The sequence below is a fragment of the Oryzias melastigma genome, linkage group LG15 (genome assembly GCF_002922805.2).
Source record: "Oryzias melastigma strain HK-1 linkage group LG15, ASM292280v2, whole genome shotgun sequence".
NCBI lineage: Eukaryota > Metazoa > Chordata > Actinopteri > Beloniformes > Adrianichthyidae > Oryzias > Oryzias melastigma.
In genome coordinates, this window is record NC_050526.1 from 28,346,596 (window position 1) to 28,364,961 (window position 18,366).

At 39.7% G+C, this 18,366-nt stretch overlaps 2 protein-coding genes across 25 annotated transcripts in view; both read left to right on the forward strand.

Moving 5' to 3' along the window:
• Nucleotides 1–11,815, forward strand: part of ablim1a (actin binding LIM protein 1a) — a 37,344-nt gene extending 25,529 nt beyond the window's left edge. For 4 of the 24 annotated variants that reach the window (XM_024297415.2, XM_024297410.2, XM_024297414.2 and 1 more), the window contains exons 8-26: nucleotides 135–199; nucleotides 466–510; nucleotides 2,458–2,535; nucleotides 2,632–2,790; nucleotides 2,879–2,923; nucleotides 3,008–3,043; nucleotides 3,553–3,682; nucleotides 4,078–4,197; nucleotides 4,662–4,766; nucleotides 4,913–4,960; nucleotides 6,067–6,207; nucleotides 6,809–6,894; nucleotides 6,966–7,089; nucleotides 7,293–7,354; nucleotides 9,014–9,074; nucleotides 9,281–9,288; nucleotides 9,790–9,864; nucleotides 10,598–10,678; nucleotides 10,899–11,815. In XM_024297415.2, the coding sequence (XP_024153183.1) occupies nucleotides 135–199; nucleotides 466–510; nucleotides 2,458–2,535; nucleotides 2,632–2,790; nucleotides 2,879–2,923; nucleotides 3,008–3,043; nucleotides 3,553–3,682; nucleotides 4,078–4,197; nucleotides 4,662–4,766; nucleotides 4,913–4,960; nucleotides 6,067–6,207; nucleotides 6,809–6,894; nucleotides 6,966–7,089; nucleotides 7,293–7,354; nucleotides 9,014–9,074; nucleotides 9,281–9,288; nucleotides 9,790–9,864; nucleotides 10,598–10,678; nucleotides 10,899–11,012 (1,583 nt within the window). In that variant the 3' untranslated portion in view covers nucleotides 11,013–11,815. The other 20 variants (XM_036215628.1, XM_024297416.2, XM_024297420.2 and 17 more) reach the window with 18 other exon arrangements.
• An 846-nt stretch (nucleotides 11,816–12,661) lies between these two features.
• LOC112161839 (E3 ubiquitin-protein ligase TRIM21) lies at nucleotides 12,662–17,461 on the forward strand. The gene is made up of 6 exons (XM_024297311.2): nucleotides 12,662–12,679; nucleotides 15,698–15,793; nucleotides 15,881–16,114; nucleotides 16,187–16,233; nucleotides 16,305–16,447; nucleotides 16,520–17,461. Exons 1-6 carry the CDS (start codon nucleotides 12,662–12,664, stop codon nucleotides 17,089–17,091), a joined length of 1,110 nt encoding a protein of 369 aa, XP_024153079.2. The 3' UTR covers nucleotides 17,092–17,461.
• The last annotated feature ends 905 nt before the right edge of the window (nucleotides 17,462–18,366 follow it).

Consider the following 18,366-nt stretch of genomic DNA (forward strand, 5'->3'; position numbering starts at 1 on the left):
GAACCAGTTACAGGTTAAAAAAACTCAACCAGAAAGTCACCAAAACCCAGAGTTCAGACAAAAATGCCACTCTGAGGAAGATCCAAATGTGCTTTTTTCACCAGAACTTTATCAAGCTTTTATGTGTCTCTCAGGGTCAACCGTGTGGCATCCAAACTGCAAGAACACCACCAGAACGGAGGAGAGACACAGGGAGAGGGTAGGAGCATCAATGCCTCCATTGTGGAGTTCTGCTGTTCACGCTTCACGTCACAGTTTACAGGAGAAGATATCAAATATTCTCTGAGCTGTTATGGCTTCCTCACTAGACTGTTAAAGCTTAACCGGCTGTGGTTGAAATCATTTGCCTGCTGACTCAGCGATGTGTGTGTGAATATTTGACCATATTTACATGTAGAGTCAGGCAGGAGAGGCACACCCCCTGTGTGATGCCCCTGTGAACCCCCCCTCTCCCTTCCTCCACAGCTTTTGCCTCCGTCCCTCTTATTTCTCCAAAAAACAGAAAGGCAGGTACTGTGAGACGGCATCATTTTGTGCCCCCTCCCATAAATATATTCAGTCATGTGAGATCAAAGTGCTCCCTCAGTGAGTTCAGAGGTTTTACGATCTATAACACATTTAAATAAAAAAAAAAGTTTCAGCTAAATACAGACAATGATTTAGGAATCTGGAGTCCATCATTTTCGAAGATCTTTCCAGAGCTGGACACATTTCAGGCATTTAGTCTTCCCTGGGGAGGACATTCCATCACGTGCAGCCCAAAGTTAGAGCATGCACTTGTGAGAAAATAAGGAGAAAACACTCCCTATCAGAGCTGCAGACCTCTGTTAGAGCAAGTATTTGTAAAGAGGTTCCACAGTTTCAGGGGCAGAGGGGAACATAAACAGTTCAGTATAAGGAGGCGTTTGAGAAGTCCGGAAAATAATCGAGTATTTCTGATTAAATCGCTTAAATGAATAGCAAAATGTTTCAAAGAAAGAAGATATGGGTCAACTTCAACAATATTTAAGACACTCTCCAATGAAAATGTAGTTTTTTGTGTTTTGAAAAAGTTTTTGTGGAATTTCTCTGGTGATAGAGGACATATAGGAAGAAAATGTAGCTCAAAATTAAATTTCTGCATATTTATTTATTCAAATTGTTGTGAATCAGGAGCAGATGAAAAAATGCAGTTTGAAAAAGAACATATTTCCGACGTAAAAAATACTCTGGGTGAGCAACAAGCTCCCTGCCTCGCCGATTCTGATTCATCCACGTGCAGACAATTAAATCCATGTACGTTTACGGCTGAATAGCTCTGATATTGCTTGCCATTTTTGTTGAATCAATATTATTTTATTGGGGTGTAATTGGCTGTAAGATAACAGGAGAGAGTGTTTAAAAAAGGGATGATGGGAAATGAGGGTAGGCTCACTCCGCTCCTGCCCACAACTCAGATAAAAAGATGATTGTAGTGGAACTTTAGGACCTCAAAGTGCCTGCCAAATTTGTTGGTGGAGGAATCATGATATTGGTTGGTTTGGCACAAACAAAACAAAGACACCAAACTGTTGTTTCTTCACAAACTCTTTTACAAACCAAACCCTCAGTCAGCTCTGGTCATGTGTCACTGACAATGACATTATTTTACCAACCCAAGTATGACAGAAAGTTTAAATGTACAGAATGCTAAAAACAAATTATTGTTTATGTAAAACTTTAGAATTTAATCTAACTTGGATGATGTGAAAAAAACATAAAAAAGATGCGAAACAAGAAAACATAACTGTATGAAAACTCCAGCAGAAATGTGAATCTCAACTAAATAGGAAGCCTTGCATGTGTGGTTTAAGGCGTTTTTGAATTTGTGACCCTGAGTCTGTTTTTATAAATTTTTTCAGTTTTATATTTTATTATCAGGAAGAGTTTAGACACTATATAGTGTTTTATTTTATATACATTTACACATAAGTGTTTTTCCTTCTTTATTAGTAAAGCCAAAGAATTTGAAGAGGATGTACTTTTTTCCCCCACATGACTGTAATACATGATGCACTCTATGCTGCCACCTGCTGGAGGTAGCCTGCATTGTCCTCTCAGTATTTCACGTAGAACCACTCATAAAACAGGTTGCATGAGTCTCAGACTCATTTGGAGGAGGAAAAAAGATAAACCAGGTGACCGTTCAGCTTCTCTCCATTCATTCTGACTTCTGTCATCTAGTCTCTTCATTTTCATGATGAAAAAGCATGAAGTATGTAGAATGTTAAGGAATATAGCATCCACTTTGCTAACTTGCAAATGAATGCCATATTTGTGAGTTGACACCAAAGTTCTAACATTTTGGAGCTCCCTGTCATCACTCAGCATTTTAAGACCAAATAAAGACCAGTTGGAGAGTCTTCTTCAAGGTTTCACACGGATATGGAAGTGGTGACTGTTTTTTGGACTAACAGCAGCTCATGTGTTTCTTCATAGCCCACGAGGTCTTCGTCTGAGAGTATTTGTTCCAGACCTGGTTCAAGCATACCTGGTTCACCGGGTCACACCATTTATGTAAGAAATGCCCTGAAAACCGCCAGAAATTCTCCCAACCCATCTTCTGTATTAGTGTAGTGATCCACTGTTGTGTGCTTGTTTTTGTCTCTGAAGGCAAAAGTAGACAATGAGATCCTTGATTACAGAGACCTAGCTGCCATTCCTAAAGTCAAAGCAATTTATGACATTGAGCGCCCCGACCTTATAACCTATGAACCCATGTACACCACCTCCCTGGATGAAAGAGAGGAGAGGCAGGAGAGTGTGGGGGAGGTAAAGCTGCACCCTTCTTCTCCATCACATATGAGCACACTGTGATGAGCGCTCAGGTAAATCTGGTGATGTTTTGTGTCTTGAGCAGCTCCACACTGCCAGGAGAGAACGCTCCCCCATGCCTGATGACAAAGTAAGAACCTTCATGATTCTAATGTGCATCGTGCTCTCTTCTTGTAGAAGAAATGTCTCATTCTGGTGTGTTTTTTCCTTCAAGTCTTCAAGAATCATGTCACCTACCCCGTCTGGAGAGGTGAGCACTCAATAATTAAGTTATTTAATCAATTTAAGTTTTTTTTAGATACACCACTTAGTAGAAGGGGTCATTATAAGAAAGAGGCAGTCTTTAGGTGACTGGAGGAATCAGTGAACCTGGAAATAATTAAAAGGAACATTTTTGGTTAATCCTGAATAAATTATTCTGGTCTATCAAAGTTAATTTGATCATTTTTGCTAAAAGGGATTTTTTAAAATGGTAGCTTCTTCCTGAGGTCAAATATCAGCAAAAATGTTGTTGTTTTCAAAATTTTATTTTGATATCTCCGACACGTTAGTGGATTTTAAAATATATGTTTTGAGCCTCATAAGAGATTTTTGCCTCATTAATTCTTTTGATGTCATCGGGTTCTAGGAGTGTGCAAGTTTTTGAGTTTGTGGCAGGGGTGAAATTTCCACTCAAGGACAAAAAATAAAAAAAGGATTGTGAAAGCGACTCTTCAGTCCATGACGGCTGCAGGACAGAACTCTGTGTTTGTGTACCAGGGCTGTTACGACAGGAGGGAACGCATCCTCCAGAGATCCACCAGTCAGGGATCCATAGGCTCACCGGTTTATAATCGCCATGGTTACACCCCCACCCTGTTACGGTCGCCGCAGCATTTCCATCGACCAGGTGAGCTCTTGGAGCGAAATGTTCTTTTCTGTTTCCTACTCATTCCCTGCTGTCTGAAGACGTCACCACTTTTCTGGGAATCTCTAAGAAAATTGACTTTAGGTTTGCTTTGATCTCACTTCTGCAGCAACCTCAAAGTTAATTTAGCATTTTTATTGTATGTTTTTATTTTTTGATTAATTTCCATTAAAAGTTTACTTTTAATGTCAAGTCGTTTTTCTTGTTTCTTCAAGTTCATCTTAAATATTCCTCACTTTATGTCTCCTCTATCTGTTTTTATCAACTCCTGTTTCTCCCCTTTTTTTTGCCATTTTGCTCCCTATCTGCCACCCATCCTGTCCACCTCTGTTGCCTGATCCTGGGGTGTTTGACCCCCCATCCCACCCTCCTTACAGAGGCTCTGACAGGCATGCAGAAGCTCTGCTCCTCCCTTTGCAGTAACAGTGTGGGCTCCAGAAATAGTGACTCCCGCCCCACATCCCCTTTCAGACACCACTTCCTCCCTCATAGCCAAGGTAAGGGCCCCCATCCAGTCTTATCTGCCCCAGACCGTGAGGCAGACTCCATCACCATAGAGACGCCGCCTATCGTTCATGTGCCGCTTCTCATTTTGGACCATTTCTCATCCCAACCTGCTGTACGGTTGCAGCTTCCTGGTTCTCGCTGAGCTGCAGCCTTTCAGAGGAGCTGTCAGCGTTTGGGTGTTTTGCATGAGATTATCTGGCTTTTCTTACCTAAACATAACTCCTGTACCATAACATAAAAGGAAAAGCATCGCAACTGTCGTGTTACATGCTGGGAGAAATTAAAGTCCCATATTTAACCACTCATCACCCATCAGCTCATGAACTCATTTAACCCCCGGAGTGGCTCTGCTTCTTCCATTGATCCCATTTTCTCCGGAGAACATCTCCTGGACCACAGCATTGTGGTTCCCCTTAGAGTTTCTGCTGATGTTCTGTTTTTGGTTCTCCTGGAGGCCTCGACCCACCCAGTGGCCGGAGCTCCCCCCTCCCACTCAGGCCCGACAGCCGTCCGATAACTCCGCCTCTCTGTCAGACCCCCAAACATTTCCACCTCCCAGGTAGGAGCTGGAGCGCACCCTGTACCTGCACCGGTTCTGCTCTTTTCTTTGCTTTCCTGTCGTCTCCTCTACAGCAGAATTTGGATGTGTCTAAAGAAATGTTTGTCATCTCTCTAAGCACGTTGTGTGTCTTTGCTTGGTTTCAGATCAGGGCAGCAACATCTACAGAAAACCCCCCATCTACAAACAGCACGGTACTTTCATTCTATGATCTGTTTCGCTGAAAATGTCATTCGGTTTTTAAAGTATTTTGGTAGTTAAACTATTTGGCCTTGAAGAGCAAATCTAGTGGAGGCTTTGACCAGAAGCTTCCAGAAATCCAAAGAACTACTTGTTGGAAAGGTGAACAAACATCATAATCCAGTCGGAGATGTCCCATAACACCTCCTTTACCGGTTGCCATTTTGTGCCAAAGTGTTAAACTTGGAGATTTGGAACTTGTGTTCATGCAATCTTCATGAAATTTCACACACATGTCGCCAGCTTGAGTCTACAACCACAACCAAAGTTTGGTCGACCTTTGACCTCAGGAAGAAGCAGCCATCTTTAAATTTTACCAAAGAAAAATCACCTTTACGCACATCCACAAGTTTAAGATCTTCCTAGAGATTTTAATATTTCACCTCCTAACTCCTCGAGCATCACTTGGAACAACTTAAAAAAATGTTGAAATTATAAATCGTAGATTTTGAATGGGGTTAGCATGGTGAGCTTGAAAATAGTCGTTCCTCTGTTTGTTGCATATTTTAGATTTGTTGGCTCAAGCTGAACTAAATAATAGGATAAATGATGTGAACATAATGTGGGCATCTGTTGCCAAGGAAATCCCAAAAAATACTTTTGCAGATTCTTCTAGAAATTACATAGACCTGTTCAACTCCCCCAGGCAATTGTAAAATTAAGCAGTTGCTATGGAGAAAAAACTAGCGCCATTTTAAAAAAAGATTTGCACTTGCGGGTCACCATACTTGATGCCCTGTAGTTATTTGTGTTGTTTTGTCAGCTTTTGTTTACTCAGTAGCTTTCTGCATTGGAATACTGTGATTGAATAGGTAGATGTGTTTGTGATCCTCCTGAATCTGTGTGATCATCTAACCATAATCACTCCCAGCATCATGTTTCTGTTTGAAGTCTGTCTCCAGTCGTTTTCTGTCTCCCTGATAGTTTGTCCATCAAGTAGACATGTTTCCATTTAAGGTGCTGTGTTTATTTTGGAGGAAAACTGGAGTCTGATCAGTTTTGAGGCTTTTATGAATGAACCCAGACACTGATAGCTCAGTTGCCATGGTTATCAACCTAGATTCAGCTGCCGTAGCCCACCAAAGCAAGTCCGCAGACGAAATCATCCGATCCGCCACCTTCCCTGCTGCCCATGCTCCCTCCCCGGATGACAGCTGGTGGAGTGAGGCCGACTGTTGCCCCCGCTCGTTCACTCTTTTAGGTACAGTAGGCTCCTGATGGGCATGTTTGCACTGCTGCCTCCTGGTTGTACAGCACTCACCCCAACCAAACTCCTTCAATCTCCTCGAGCTTCTCAGCAACGCTTACCTGCATCAACGCTGATACTCTGGCGCCGCAGAATTTACCTTTTAATTTACGTTTCATTCAGCAAACTTTTGTTTTTGTCACTGCTGAGTCCTTCAGTTACATCTTTTTACATGCAGTGATGAGCATCACTAATAACCACGGTCACAATGATGGACAGAGAAAACCGGGACTGACTTCAAACTGTTGTCTGTCTGTCTGTCCTGCATTGTACTGATCTGTTTCTCCTTGTCTTTGACTCCCACTAAAATAATGACACGGGAGAGGAAATCTGTCATGTCATTTGAGCTCAGAACTTCCTGTTTGTCTCCTCAACTTCGTCCTCCATTTGTGTTTAGTCGCCTCCTTCATTATCTGTGTGTTTCTTTTTGTGATGTTCAGCCAAACCATCCCTCTCTGTCTTTGTACAACCAGCTGTAAAACACACCAAGCATGGCATCCTGCAGGGACACAAGCGTCTTTTCTGTGACTTTTTCACACCCTTTTTGACATTGTAGGTTCAGAGGGAAGGAGGCGGTCAAGAGAAGATGAGGAGGAGGAAGCTCTGAAGAGAAAGCAGCTCCAGGAGGAACATCTGAGTAAGGTCAGGAGGAGAAGCACATCGACTAAAGACAGGAATAGTACAAACACGACTGACTGGGAATGTTTGTGCAGATTCAGTCGGGGCTGGGAAAGCTCATTCTCAAGGAGGAGATGGAGAAGCAGAAGATCAGAGAGCGTCACGCTCGGAGCCTTTCTGCACAGCGCTGCGATTCCAAACAGAGCAACTGTGATGCAGGTGAAGCAGCTGCGCTGCTGCCAAGTCAGCAATGTACCAGAAAACCATTTCTGCATTTTACCTTTATGTTCTTATTCGTGTGCATTTGTTTGTAGCCTGGAGAATAAACTTGCTTACATCTGTTTTTTAGAAATACCATTTCTGCACACACATGGTTGCATGTGTATCAATGACATTCTGGATCTTTTTGTTTTTTGTTTCAGATCCCACATCTCCGACCAAAACGAACTCTTTGCCTGGTTATGGACGGAATGGGCTTCATCGGGTCAGAGCTCAACTACTTACACATTCACAAATGTTTACATTTTATAATTTAAGATTCTCTTTACACTAAGTCTGCAGAAAATTTAACATGAATATCAAAATATTTAAGTGGAGAGTAAAAACTATTGCTCCCATGAACATCTAGTGTAAAAGTCACACAGAGTTAATTAGCAATAAAATGTATCCTTGTTAGAAAAAAGGTTTGCTTTACTGTTCTGACCTAAAGTAGAAGACATCAGCTACTTTTAAAGAAATAAGTATTTCCGTCTGTCAATCAGAAAATAAATTGGGGCCCATTGTTTTGTAGAGAAAAATATTTTTTTACTAGGTGTAATTTTGGACATTTTTACCAATTTAAATTACATTTTAGTTTCCTAAATAATAACTGATACATCCCACAGCACACTGGAAAATAATCTCCTACTCAAAGAAAGTTCAAATATAGCATATAAGATGTTTTTTATTTTGCTGTAAATGAAAAAAAAATCCACCACTGGAACTAGTAGAGTTTGTCTTGGTTAGATTTCCAAATGTAAGTTGGAATTTTCTGCCCTTTTAAGGCAAAATTTAATCTTGACATTTGGTATTCTCTTTTTATTTAATTGTGTTGTTTTTCTTTTCACTATTCTAGTCATAAACATTGTTTAATCATCACTGTAAAGCTGAATGTGAGTTGCTTTCTCAAGCAAAGTAAATTTTGGGGAAAAAAAGCAACTATTTATGTATATTGGTCTGGTATTTGGAGTATTATGTCTTAAAATAAGAGTTTATTGTAAAGAAAAAATGTTTTACATTTCTAAAACATGTAGATTTGAATACATCCTCTTTTGTTGCCAAAAAAAATCTATTTTAAGTGCTACAACAGTCCAACTGTGCCTATTTTTAGATCAGTTTAAATGAGGATAACAAATTACACTTTTTAGGACAAAGGTGTCACAAATATGTGTAAATTGTGAGTTTAAAAAACTTATTTCAGAAGTACCACTTAAAATAAGATTTTTCTAGATAAAAGGACTCAAAAAGATATTCAAGATTTATTACCTTAAAACAAATTGTTACATCTTACTGAAAAGCTGCTGAAAAGTTACTTTTTTCAAATATCAAGAATAGAAATATTAATCTAGAAACTAGACAAAAGACAGTGTTGTATTTTGTGTTTTTTCAGTTCCTTTCCCCTTATTTGGGACAAAAAAACACTCAAAATTCAAGCATTTCAGTTTTATTACAATTCACCCGAGTCTCAGTTGTAATTGATCTCTTCTGCACATTAGCAGCAGTTTTATTTTGCTCATTCTGTGGATCTCCCTTCCATATTACCAATCTTACACTTGTGTCAAATTTCCAGAATAAATTGTAAAAGTTCCTTCATCTTTTTGTTATATTTATCATAAGAACAACTGACTGGATTTGTAGATTTGTGTGTCCGTTACCAGACCTTAACTGTGGCATCGTGCAAAATCTTTCTAGCAGCTTAAATGAAGCTCAGGGTAAACCTGATCAACCTTAACTGATCTAAAAACAAAGGTTTTAGTTTGGACTTAAAGTCATGAAAAGTTTAACTTTTGGAAACTTGAAGAACCAGTTGAAGTTAATGTCATATTGTCGGGTGTGTGTTCTGCTTTGTTCCGCTGCTGACGGGGTTCTCTCTGTGTTCCTACAGCCTCAGTCAACAGATTTTACGCAGTACAACAGCTATGGAGACATGTCTGGAGGAGGGAGAGGTGAGGCTTTCACTAGATCCCCAAAGAGAAAAGGCTTCACCAAACCTGTTCAGAACGGGCTTGCTTTCTGCGCATAATCAGACACACACTGTGAAGTATTTGCCTCTCATTAGGGACAGATATGTTGTAGACGGTAGCCTGACAGGGGATTCGACAGCACAGCCATTAACTGTGAGTCTCATTTTTTGTCCCATTTTGTCCTGCAGAGTTTCAGGTATGTCTTTCATCTGCTTTTTCATACGGCATGCTTCCTCATCTTGCATCATATATATATATCTATCTGCTTGCTTATGGGTTGCGAGACACACGTTGCCCTGAATGCACAGCGCCCAGCCCTGCTTTGTGCTTGCTTCATTGTTGGATTGTCGTCAACTACAGGGCATGTGTTGCTGTGTATATTTTAGTTAGGAGAGCACGCAACGCCCAGTAGCTGAATGAGTGTGCTCTAAATGCAGTGTACGACCATTGCCTCATGTCTTACTGTGTGCTGTGTGCGATGGCTCAAGCTTTATAGTCATATTAGAAAAAAAAACTTCAGATACATAGAAAACATTTCCAATCACTCATACTTGGTTCTAATTCAGAAACCAAATCGTATCGAATCAACTTTCTCCATCCACTAAAAACTGACCCACTCTTAGGAGTGGACATTTTCATGTAAATAAACTCCAGTCCCCTTCCACTATATTACATTTTTGTATGTTTTATTCTTTAGCACATAAGGGATGGCCGTGCGGCACTTGCAAGGATGGACAGGGGAGTATCTATGCCTAATATGTTGGAACCAAAAGCAAGTATCTTCTTCTTTTTGTACCACTTACATGACTGTAGTCAGATCAGTAGACTTCTTTTTCTTCTTCTTTACTGTCATTTGAGATTTATTAACATCAAAACCAGAGCAGCTGGAACATAGAGAGCTGTTGAGGAGGAGATTTTTTTCTGATTCAGCATGCTGCTTAAAAAGCTGCCGAGTCATGTTAGTGCTTAGCATGCGGGCTTCTCCATGTTCATCTGCACAAAGCTTCAGGCGGCTGGATCCTGTATGCAGCATACAGTGGAAAAATCCAACGCCCAGACGCTCATCCACACAACTCATATCCCCCAAGAGGGGCTTAACAGCCCACACCGTGCATATGAGTTGCTTCAGGGCTTCACAGAAATGTTTTATTCTGAATTACCTCATTTGTAAATAATAGATCGTTAAGAAGAGCGCCTGAAATTTTCCATTTGATCTCCAATAGAGAAGACTCATTTTGAAATTTGCTTTACAAAAAGTTTTCCTCCTGATGCATGGATCAGTGCAGAGGCAAAAGAGTGCTCACCATAACACCTGCATTTTTCCCCTCAAAAATCCACTGAAACAACCCAGTCAGCCTCCTGTCACATACCTGCTGTCTCACCTGACGTTTCCCACCTCACAGCCAGAATGAGCAAAATAATCCAAACCTGATTGTTTTGTGTTCTGAGGCCTAATTCAGGCTTGTGGTTCTGACCTGCACACTGACAGATGTCTCCTTTTGAAGGTATATCCTTATGAAATGCTCATGATAACCAGTAGAGGGAGAGCTAAACTGCCCAGGGATGTGGACAGAACCAGACTGGAGGTATCGGCTTCCAAACTGACCTTCTTGCAATTTTTATACTGCATTTCTCGATTTCAACGGCATGTCACCCCAATACAGCCGTAGCTGTGCAGTATCCATTGCTTCTTGTCATTTTTGCAGTGACTCGTTTATTTATTTCTTTTTTGACAGCTTTGGTTCTAACCACTCACCCCGTCCCTCCCCTCCTTTGTTTTTTCTCCCCTTTTGTTCTCAATTCTAGCGCCACTTAGCACCCGAAACGTTCTTTGACATCTTCGGGATGGAGATGGAGGAGTTTGACAGGCTTCCTCTATGGAAACGCAACGACATGAAAAAAAAGGCCAAGCTCTTCTAACTGTTAGAGCAGCATGCATCACTTTATCCATGCACAGCTGTAACCCAGACTTCCCTTTTTATTCTGTTCCTGTTTGTTTTCTCTTGACATAACGTACTGCTTCCTGAGACCATGAGCTGAGAGACTGGACTTGTCCCACAAGCAATGAATGGAATCTCTACCATGCTCAAAAATGACAATGAGAATGGATGAAGAGTTTTTTTTTTGCTTTGACTTCATTTATTTTACCTCCTGCTTTGCTTCAAGTGGAACAACTACTTTCTTTGTTTTCTTGTTTCTTTCTCGCTGTTACGGACTTCCGTTACACCTTGTAATTATTGTCAAACCTCGTGGCACCATTTTCAGATGCTTGTAGCTCGTATGCGGCTTTCCTTTGCTTGGGCTGACGTGTGTTTGGCCCAAAGTTAGCAAGAATCGGCTCAGTGAGTCTTTGAATTATAAAAAAAAAAAAAAAAAAAAGCAAAGTCTCTGGGGAGGCAGCCACCAACTCTTTTATTGAATCTGCATTCAACCACTGGTAACCACTTTCCCGCCTTTTCTCCACATAAAACTCTCACCTGACCGGACAAAAACCTCTCTCTTCTCAGGCTTTCATGAACACAGTTAAACTTTTCCCCCTTTTACATTTATTGGGAGTGAAAATCTCATTATATTTTATTCTGTATCCAAAGGGAACGACCTGATAAATAGATAGAAGCCCCAGTTTAAGGAACTGTATTTAAAAGTATTGTTTTATAAATAAAACCCACACTGCCATTTGTTGTATTGAAATGAAAGCCAATAAAGCTTTAAATCACCATGAATCCTGATGGCCTTCTGCTATGTCCAGGTTTTCTTTCGTCTGATTTCTGAACAAACCAGAGTCAACACGAGTGGAGGGGTCATCTGAGGTTCTCTACAAAGAAATGTGTCTTTTATTTGAGAAGAAAACTCTATAGCACAAGCGGAACAGCATTTGTTAAAGTACAGTCAGCATCTGTGTTGGTTTAGGTTAGTTTAATGTCTGATAATCACTGAAGGACTTTTCTTTGTGTTTGTTTTGCCCCCAGTTTGCTAACACCTGCATCCCTTTACCTTATTTTCTTACCTAAATAAAAACCTTTTCTTTTTTTTAAACGCTCTTTTTGCTGGACGATATCGCTCTTTTTATGCTTTGGTTTGAGCTGCTGTTCAGTTACTCTGCCTGGTTGTTTGTGAACTGAAATGCTTCTGTTCACAAGAGGACTTAAATGCAAACATGCAAGAAGGGACAGAAAACGATTCAAAGATTCTTACTGTCATTTCACTACCAAGTGAAACAAAATTGGTACCTCTGGTGCTGAGCTAACCAGTTACAGAGCAATAAAAATAAAAATGTGATTAAAATTACTCAAAAATACACATAATAATAGAATATGCTAATAAAGAAACAAATAGGAAAAATATAAACTCTATGTGAAATGATGTAGAATTATATGTTGATCCAAACAAACACGCTAGGAATTTAAAAAACAGTATGAAACAAGACAATATATACACTATATTGCCAAAAGTATTGGCTCACCCATCCAAATGATCAGAATCAGCTGTCTTAATCATTGTCCTGACCACAGGTGTATCAAATCAAACACTCAGGCATGCAAACTGTTTTTACAAACATTTGTGAGAGAATGTTCCGCTCTCAGGAGGTCAGTGAATTCCAGTGTTGAACTGTCACGTTGAACTTGTGCAACAAATCCAGTCGTGAAGTTTCCTAAATATTCCACAGTCAACTGTCAGCTCTATCAGAACAAAACGGAAGAACAACAGCAACTCAGCCACCAAGTGAAGTGATAGGTGAACTGATGGAGAGTGGTCAGTAGATGTTGAAGCTCAAAGAGCAAAGAAGTCGCCAACTTTTTACACAGTCAATTTCTACAGAGCTCCAAACTTCATGTGACCTTCAGATTAGCCCAAGTGCAGTACACAGAGAGCTTCATTGAATGGGTTTCAATGGCCGAGCAGCTGCACCCAAACCACACAACACCAAGTGCAAAGTGTCGGATGCAGTGGTGTAGAGCACGGAGACGCATTCTATGTAGTGATGAATCTCGCTTTTCCATCTGATAATCTGATGGACCAGTCTGGGTTTGGAGGTTGCCAGGAGAACGGTACATTTCAGACTCCAGTGTGCTGAGTGTGAAATTTGAAAGAGGAGGAATGATGGTGTGGGCTTGTTTTTCAGGACCCTTAGTTCCAGTGAAAGTAACTTTAAATTCTTCAGGATACCAAAACATTTTGGACAATTCCATGCTCCCAACCTTGTAGGAACGGTTTGAAGTGGACCCTTCCTCTTCCAACATGACTGTGCACCAGAGCACAAAGCGAGGTCCATAAAGACATGGAGGACAGAGTCTGGTGTTGATAAACTGGACTGGCCTGCACAGAGTTCTGACCTGAACCCCATAGAACACCTGTGGGATGAATTAGAGCAGAGAATGAGAGCCAGACCTCCTCCACTACTATCAGTGTGTGACCTGACCAATGAGCTTTTGGAAGAATGGTAAAAAAAAAAAAGTCCTGTAAACACACTCCTCAGCCTTGAGGACAGCCTTCCCACAAGAGTTGAAGCTGTATGACTGCAAAAGGAGGACCGACATCATATTGAAATCTATGGGCTAGAAAAGGGATAACACTTCAGTTCATATGTGAGTCATGGCAGGTGAGCCAATACTTTGGTAATATTGTGTATCTGTACATAGATATATCAAACTATGATTTGTTGTAAAATTGATTGGAAAATATTCCTACATCCATATACTCTAATAAGTACTTCCATTATTACTAAAAACCATGTATACTCTCTTTTGCATACAGTGCGTAACAGATTGAAACTATTAAAATAAATATAAGTTTGTCAAAAGCAGGTCAAATGGGGTGGGAAGAAGTTTATATTCCCACCTCAGCTTTAATTTAGTTAACTTTTTGTTTTATTTACTTTACCTAAATTATCATTATCTGGGTTTTAACTTCTGATTAGTTATTCATACTTTAGACACACAAAATTCAACTCATGAAGAAATCTGTAAGTATCAATAAATCACATGACAAAGATTAAAAACATAATAATAGTGTAAGTAGACATACCATTGTTTCAGAAATCATCATGGCATATACAGAATAAATATCAAAAATATGTGCAGATCATTTGTCATTTGGAAAAAGTAGTTTTAAATTTTGAATTTGATGGAGAAAAATCTCCCATTTATACTGTGGTAAGAAGGTAAGTGGATGCAGATGAGTTGAGCAGCACATGTCAGGACGCTGGCGGGTAGAAAAGGCTAAAAAAGATTCAGCTATACATACCTCCAAACACAACACCAAGAACCATCATAACCTCTTTGTCTTCACTAAAAACTATTTTACTCTCCAAAAGGCTGCATGACATAAATGTGAAACATGTCATCAGTTATTTTGTCTACATTTGTATGGAAGTTATGTTCATGTATTCCAGCAACAATTAAATTATTCTTCCGACTTGTAAATGTCTATAGTTGATGAGCAATGATTGTGTCACAATAAATGTTGGGTTGAGTTTGTAGGGTTTTTATCTAACACACTTGCACTCAATAGAACTCCCCCTCCAATTATATGACCTATATATCCAGTTGTTTCATATTTATTTTATCAAAAATAGTGAAAAACACATAGGAAGTTTAAAATATATATATTAATAAATACAAGATTGTTATTTAAGGGTAAAACTTATAAGTTTTGTTTCTTAATTAAAATTTAGCTTTTGACTCCACAACAAAGAAATGCTTGATCCGTAAACAAATTATGTCAATAATGTCATCATTATGCTGCACCAGGATTATAGGGTTTAAATTAGTTTGAAATATGTTTTTGTTTATTTTTATTGGGAAAAAAATAGGCCTGTGATGATTAATCGACTCAATTGATGAATTGATTTTCATCAATTTATATTATACTATATTATTATGATCCAACAGAGGCAAATTGTTGATCGAATCAAACTTTATCATTAAAAATTTGTTTCAAAAATTGATAAATCGATAATTAATATTGGAAAATACCCTTTGGATTGAGACATACGTTTTTTTGACTGTAAAGTAAAAACAACCAAGTACCATCACTGTGGACATCACATGTGATGCAGAAAAAAATGATCAATCATTTCAGTCCAATGTGTGGAAACACTTTGAATTTCGCAAAGACATGTGCCCATATATTGTGGGTCAATATTCCAAAAATGGATTATTTTGATGTGGAAAAACAGCCGTGGGTGATCTTTATGAAACTAAAATGTGAATGGATCTGACATTAATTATTGCTACTTGTTTGTTCACACATTTAATTTATTTCTCTTGCAAGAAATACAAGCAGTCTGGAAAACTTTTAGGTCAGTAACTCGGATAATTCAAATAAACCACCCTTTGAATTAGATCAGAAAACAAAAATTATTATATGAATCAAATCATTGTTCAAATGAGTCATTGCACCCCTAGAAAAAATCTTTATAGGTGCATTTAATTTAATGAATTTACAAGTTAGTCACTCACACTTGTTTATCATATAAAAGGTCTTCAAATCAACTTGAGTAAATAATGTGATTATTAACATGTTTTTTTGTGAGCTTAGCTGCTCCTTCCTACAAACATTTGCAGATGAGATGTATTCTACTGAGTACGAAACCTTTTTAATAGGAGACATTAGCAAAACACCAGGAATGTCTAAAGAAGCAGCGAGATGCAGTGAAGCAGAGACTGAAGAAGCTGGCAGCTCGGCAGGCAGACATCAAAGTGAGTTCTGTGCACACGTTTTCCAGACCCGTGTGGTATCAAACCTCCGTTTCTCTGACAAAAACAAATCCATCCGCACTCATTCAGAAAAAGTCTTCTGCAATCAGGGAGAGTGTCGTTCGGAAGTACCAAGAGATCCAGGCTTCCCTGGAGGAGGATCTGAGGATCACTTTGTCCCATCTGGAGATGGAGGAGCGTGCGGTCGTCTCTGCTTTAGATGGAGTCATGGAGAAGAACTGCGCCCTCATTCAGGAGTTGGAGCAGGACTTGGCCCGGTTCAGCCTAGCACTGGACCAGATCAACAGGGAGCCGGATTCTGCAGTAAGAAATCAAAGTTAGAAAATAAATCCATCACGTCTCAAAGTGTTAACATACAGGTATGCTGTTCTTCAGTCCTTCTATTCGTACCCTGAGCAACAAGACATGGAGGCGGTGGACAGGTAGATTCTGCTTCACCATCCAGCATTTCACAACCAGAGATGTAACGTTTATCAAAGCCTGTCCTTTGCAGAGTGATGGATGTTCTGGACCAGTCTGACCCGAGCAGCGTGAGCTTGGATGAAGCTAAAGCCGAGCAGATCCTCAGTCTCACCAACAACATGCTCCTGCTCGTCTGTTCACAGACTCCTCTAATCAGGAAGCTGCTGAAGAGCTGTCAGTTTGCAGCATTTCTACATCAATGATTTGACCTCTTTGACCTCAAAATGATTCAATTTTCATCTCCAGATTCCAGCGAGGTGCATCTGGATCCAGAGACGGCTCACCCAAAGCTGATCGTCTCCCCCCGGGGGGACAGTGTGGCCTACACAGACGTCTGGCAGCCCCTCCCTGATGTTCCCGAGCGCTTCGACACGACCCTGAACGTCATCAGTTTGCAAAGCTTCAGCTTTGGCCGCCATTACTGGGAGATCGATGTAACTGGGAAGACCTACTGGGAGCTTGGTGTCACCTACCCCTCCATTCCCCGCAAAGGTGCATCAGAGGACTGCTGGCTGGGCCGGGGGCCCGAGTCCTGGTGTATGGAGTTCTATGATGGGGAGTACACAGCCTGGCACGGAGGGGTCCCTCATCAGTTGCCCTTCACAAAGCCGTTCTGTCGGATCGGTGTGCTATGCAGCTTCCCTGCAGGCTTAGTGACGTTTGTAGAAGTGGACAGAATGACTCCTCTTTTCTCCTTCTGTGCAGGAACCTTCTCAGACTGCCTTCACCTGGCCCTGTGTCCCGGTCACAACCACAACGGCAAAAACGCCAAACCCGTCGTGATTTTTAATACTACATCTCCCACCAGTGATCTGTAAAATGTGGAGCTTCACCAATCACCTTAAAGCTCTACAGCAGGGGTCTGCAACCTGCAGCTCCACAGACACTGTTACCCCATCTTTGTGGCTCTCCAGTTAAAGGAAAATAAAACGTTTCTACATTAAAAATATAACTTTAAAGTAATAGGTACATAATTAGTAAAGTAAAAAAAACTTAAACTTTATTCAACTCAATCACGAACAGTATCAAAAGTCAATCTAAAACACTTTTTATGTGGTCACTAATTACAACTAGGATTAAGGTGCAACAGATTATATTGCAGATTTTCTCTTTTCGAATATTTTTTTTAAGCGTGTCTCATGGTTCTAGAAGTATTTAATTAGCTCTGATTTCCTTTTAGTTTGTTGGATTTACATATTTTTGGCTGAGAAAAACAGTCAATTTAACTGTTTTTGTATTTAATCACTGTTAACAATACTCCAGTACTACATTTGCTGCAGTGTCTTATTTTGAAAGGAAGTCATGTAAACCTCTGTCAGAAGTTATAAACTGGTTAATATATTACATGTTTTGTCTTTATATTTATACCAAGAAAAAAAAAACAATAGGCCATTTATATTTATCAAATAGAAACAATTACACAAATGCAAATCTGTGTGTTATTTTTCTAATGGGTGGCTTCTTCTGGATCGTTGTTGGTGAGAAATTGACCTGATTGGCTTTAAATGTTGGAGGCTACAGACCCCTGAGCAACACTATATCAACATTGCTTTCTTTTCTTTTCTTACTTATTTATTTTTATTTACAAGCATCTCATATTTAGAGTGTGAGAAAAGGCTGTTCCTCAAATAATAATAAAATCGACAGAATTGTAGTCCTTTCCACTTAGCTTGTGGTAAACAAGCCTTGGATATACCAACCTCTGACACAGTGGAACTATAGACAAAGCAGGACAAGATGTTTCAGATGAAAAGGGTTTACAGTCATGAGGGGCAAAAACAAACACATTTCATTCTTACAGTTTTTAAAATTCATTTGTAAATAAAATGCTAACAAGCCCATTTTTGCTGTCAGCTTTATTCTTCAGCTACAAAATCAAATAAATGTTTTATTATCAGCTTATGTTTCGATGAACCCAGTGTGTGCTAATCCAAAGTTTAAACTAAAATAAACATGAAACTCTGTAAATATACTCTCTGAGCTTTTTCTGTTGCATCTGTGTGTTTACCCAGTTTTGCTCTTTATTTCTGACATTTTCATGGATTCATAATGCAGACATTTTTCTCACCTAAAATAAAAATTCATTTTGCATC

Coding starts and splice junctions, on each gene's coding strand:
- LOC112161839 (XM_024297311.2), top strand. Junction 15,794..15,880: donor CTCGGCAGGCAGACATCAAA/GTGAGTTCTGTG, acceptor GCACTCATTCAG/AAAAAGTCTTCTGCAATCAG. Junction 16,234..16,304: donor GACATGGAGGCGGTGGACAG/GTAGATTCTGCT, acceptor TGTCCTTTGCAG/AGTGATGGATGTTCTGGACC.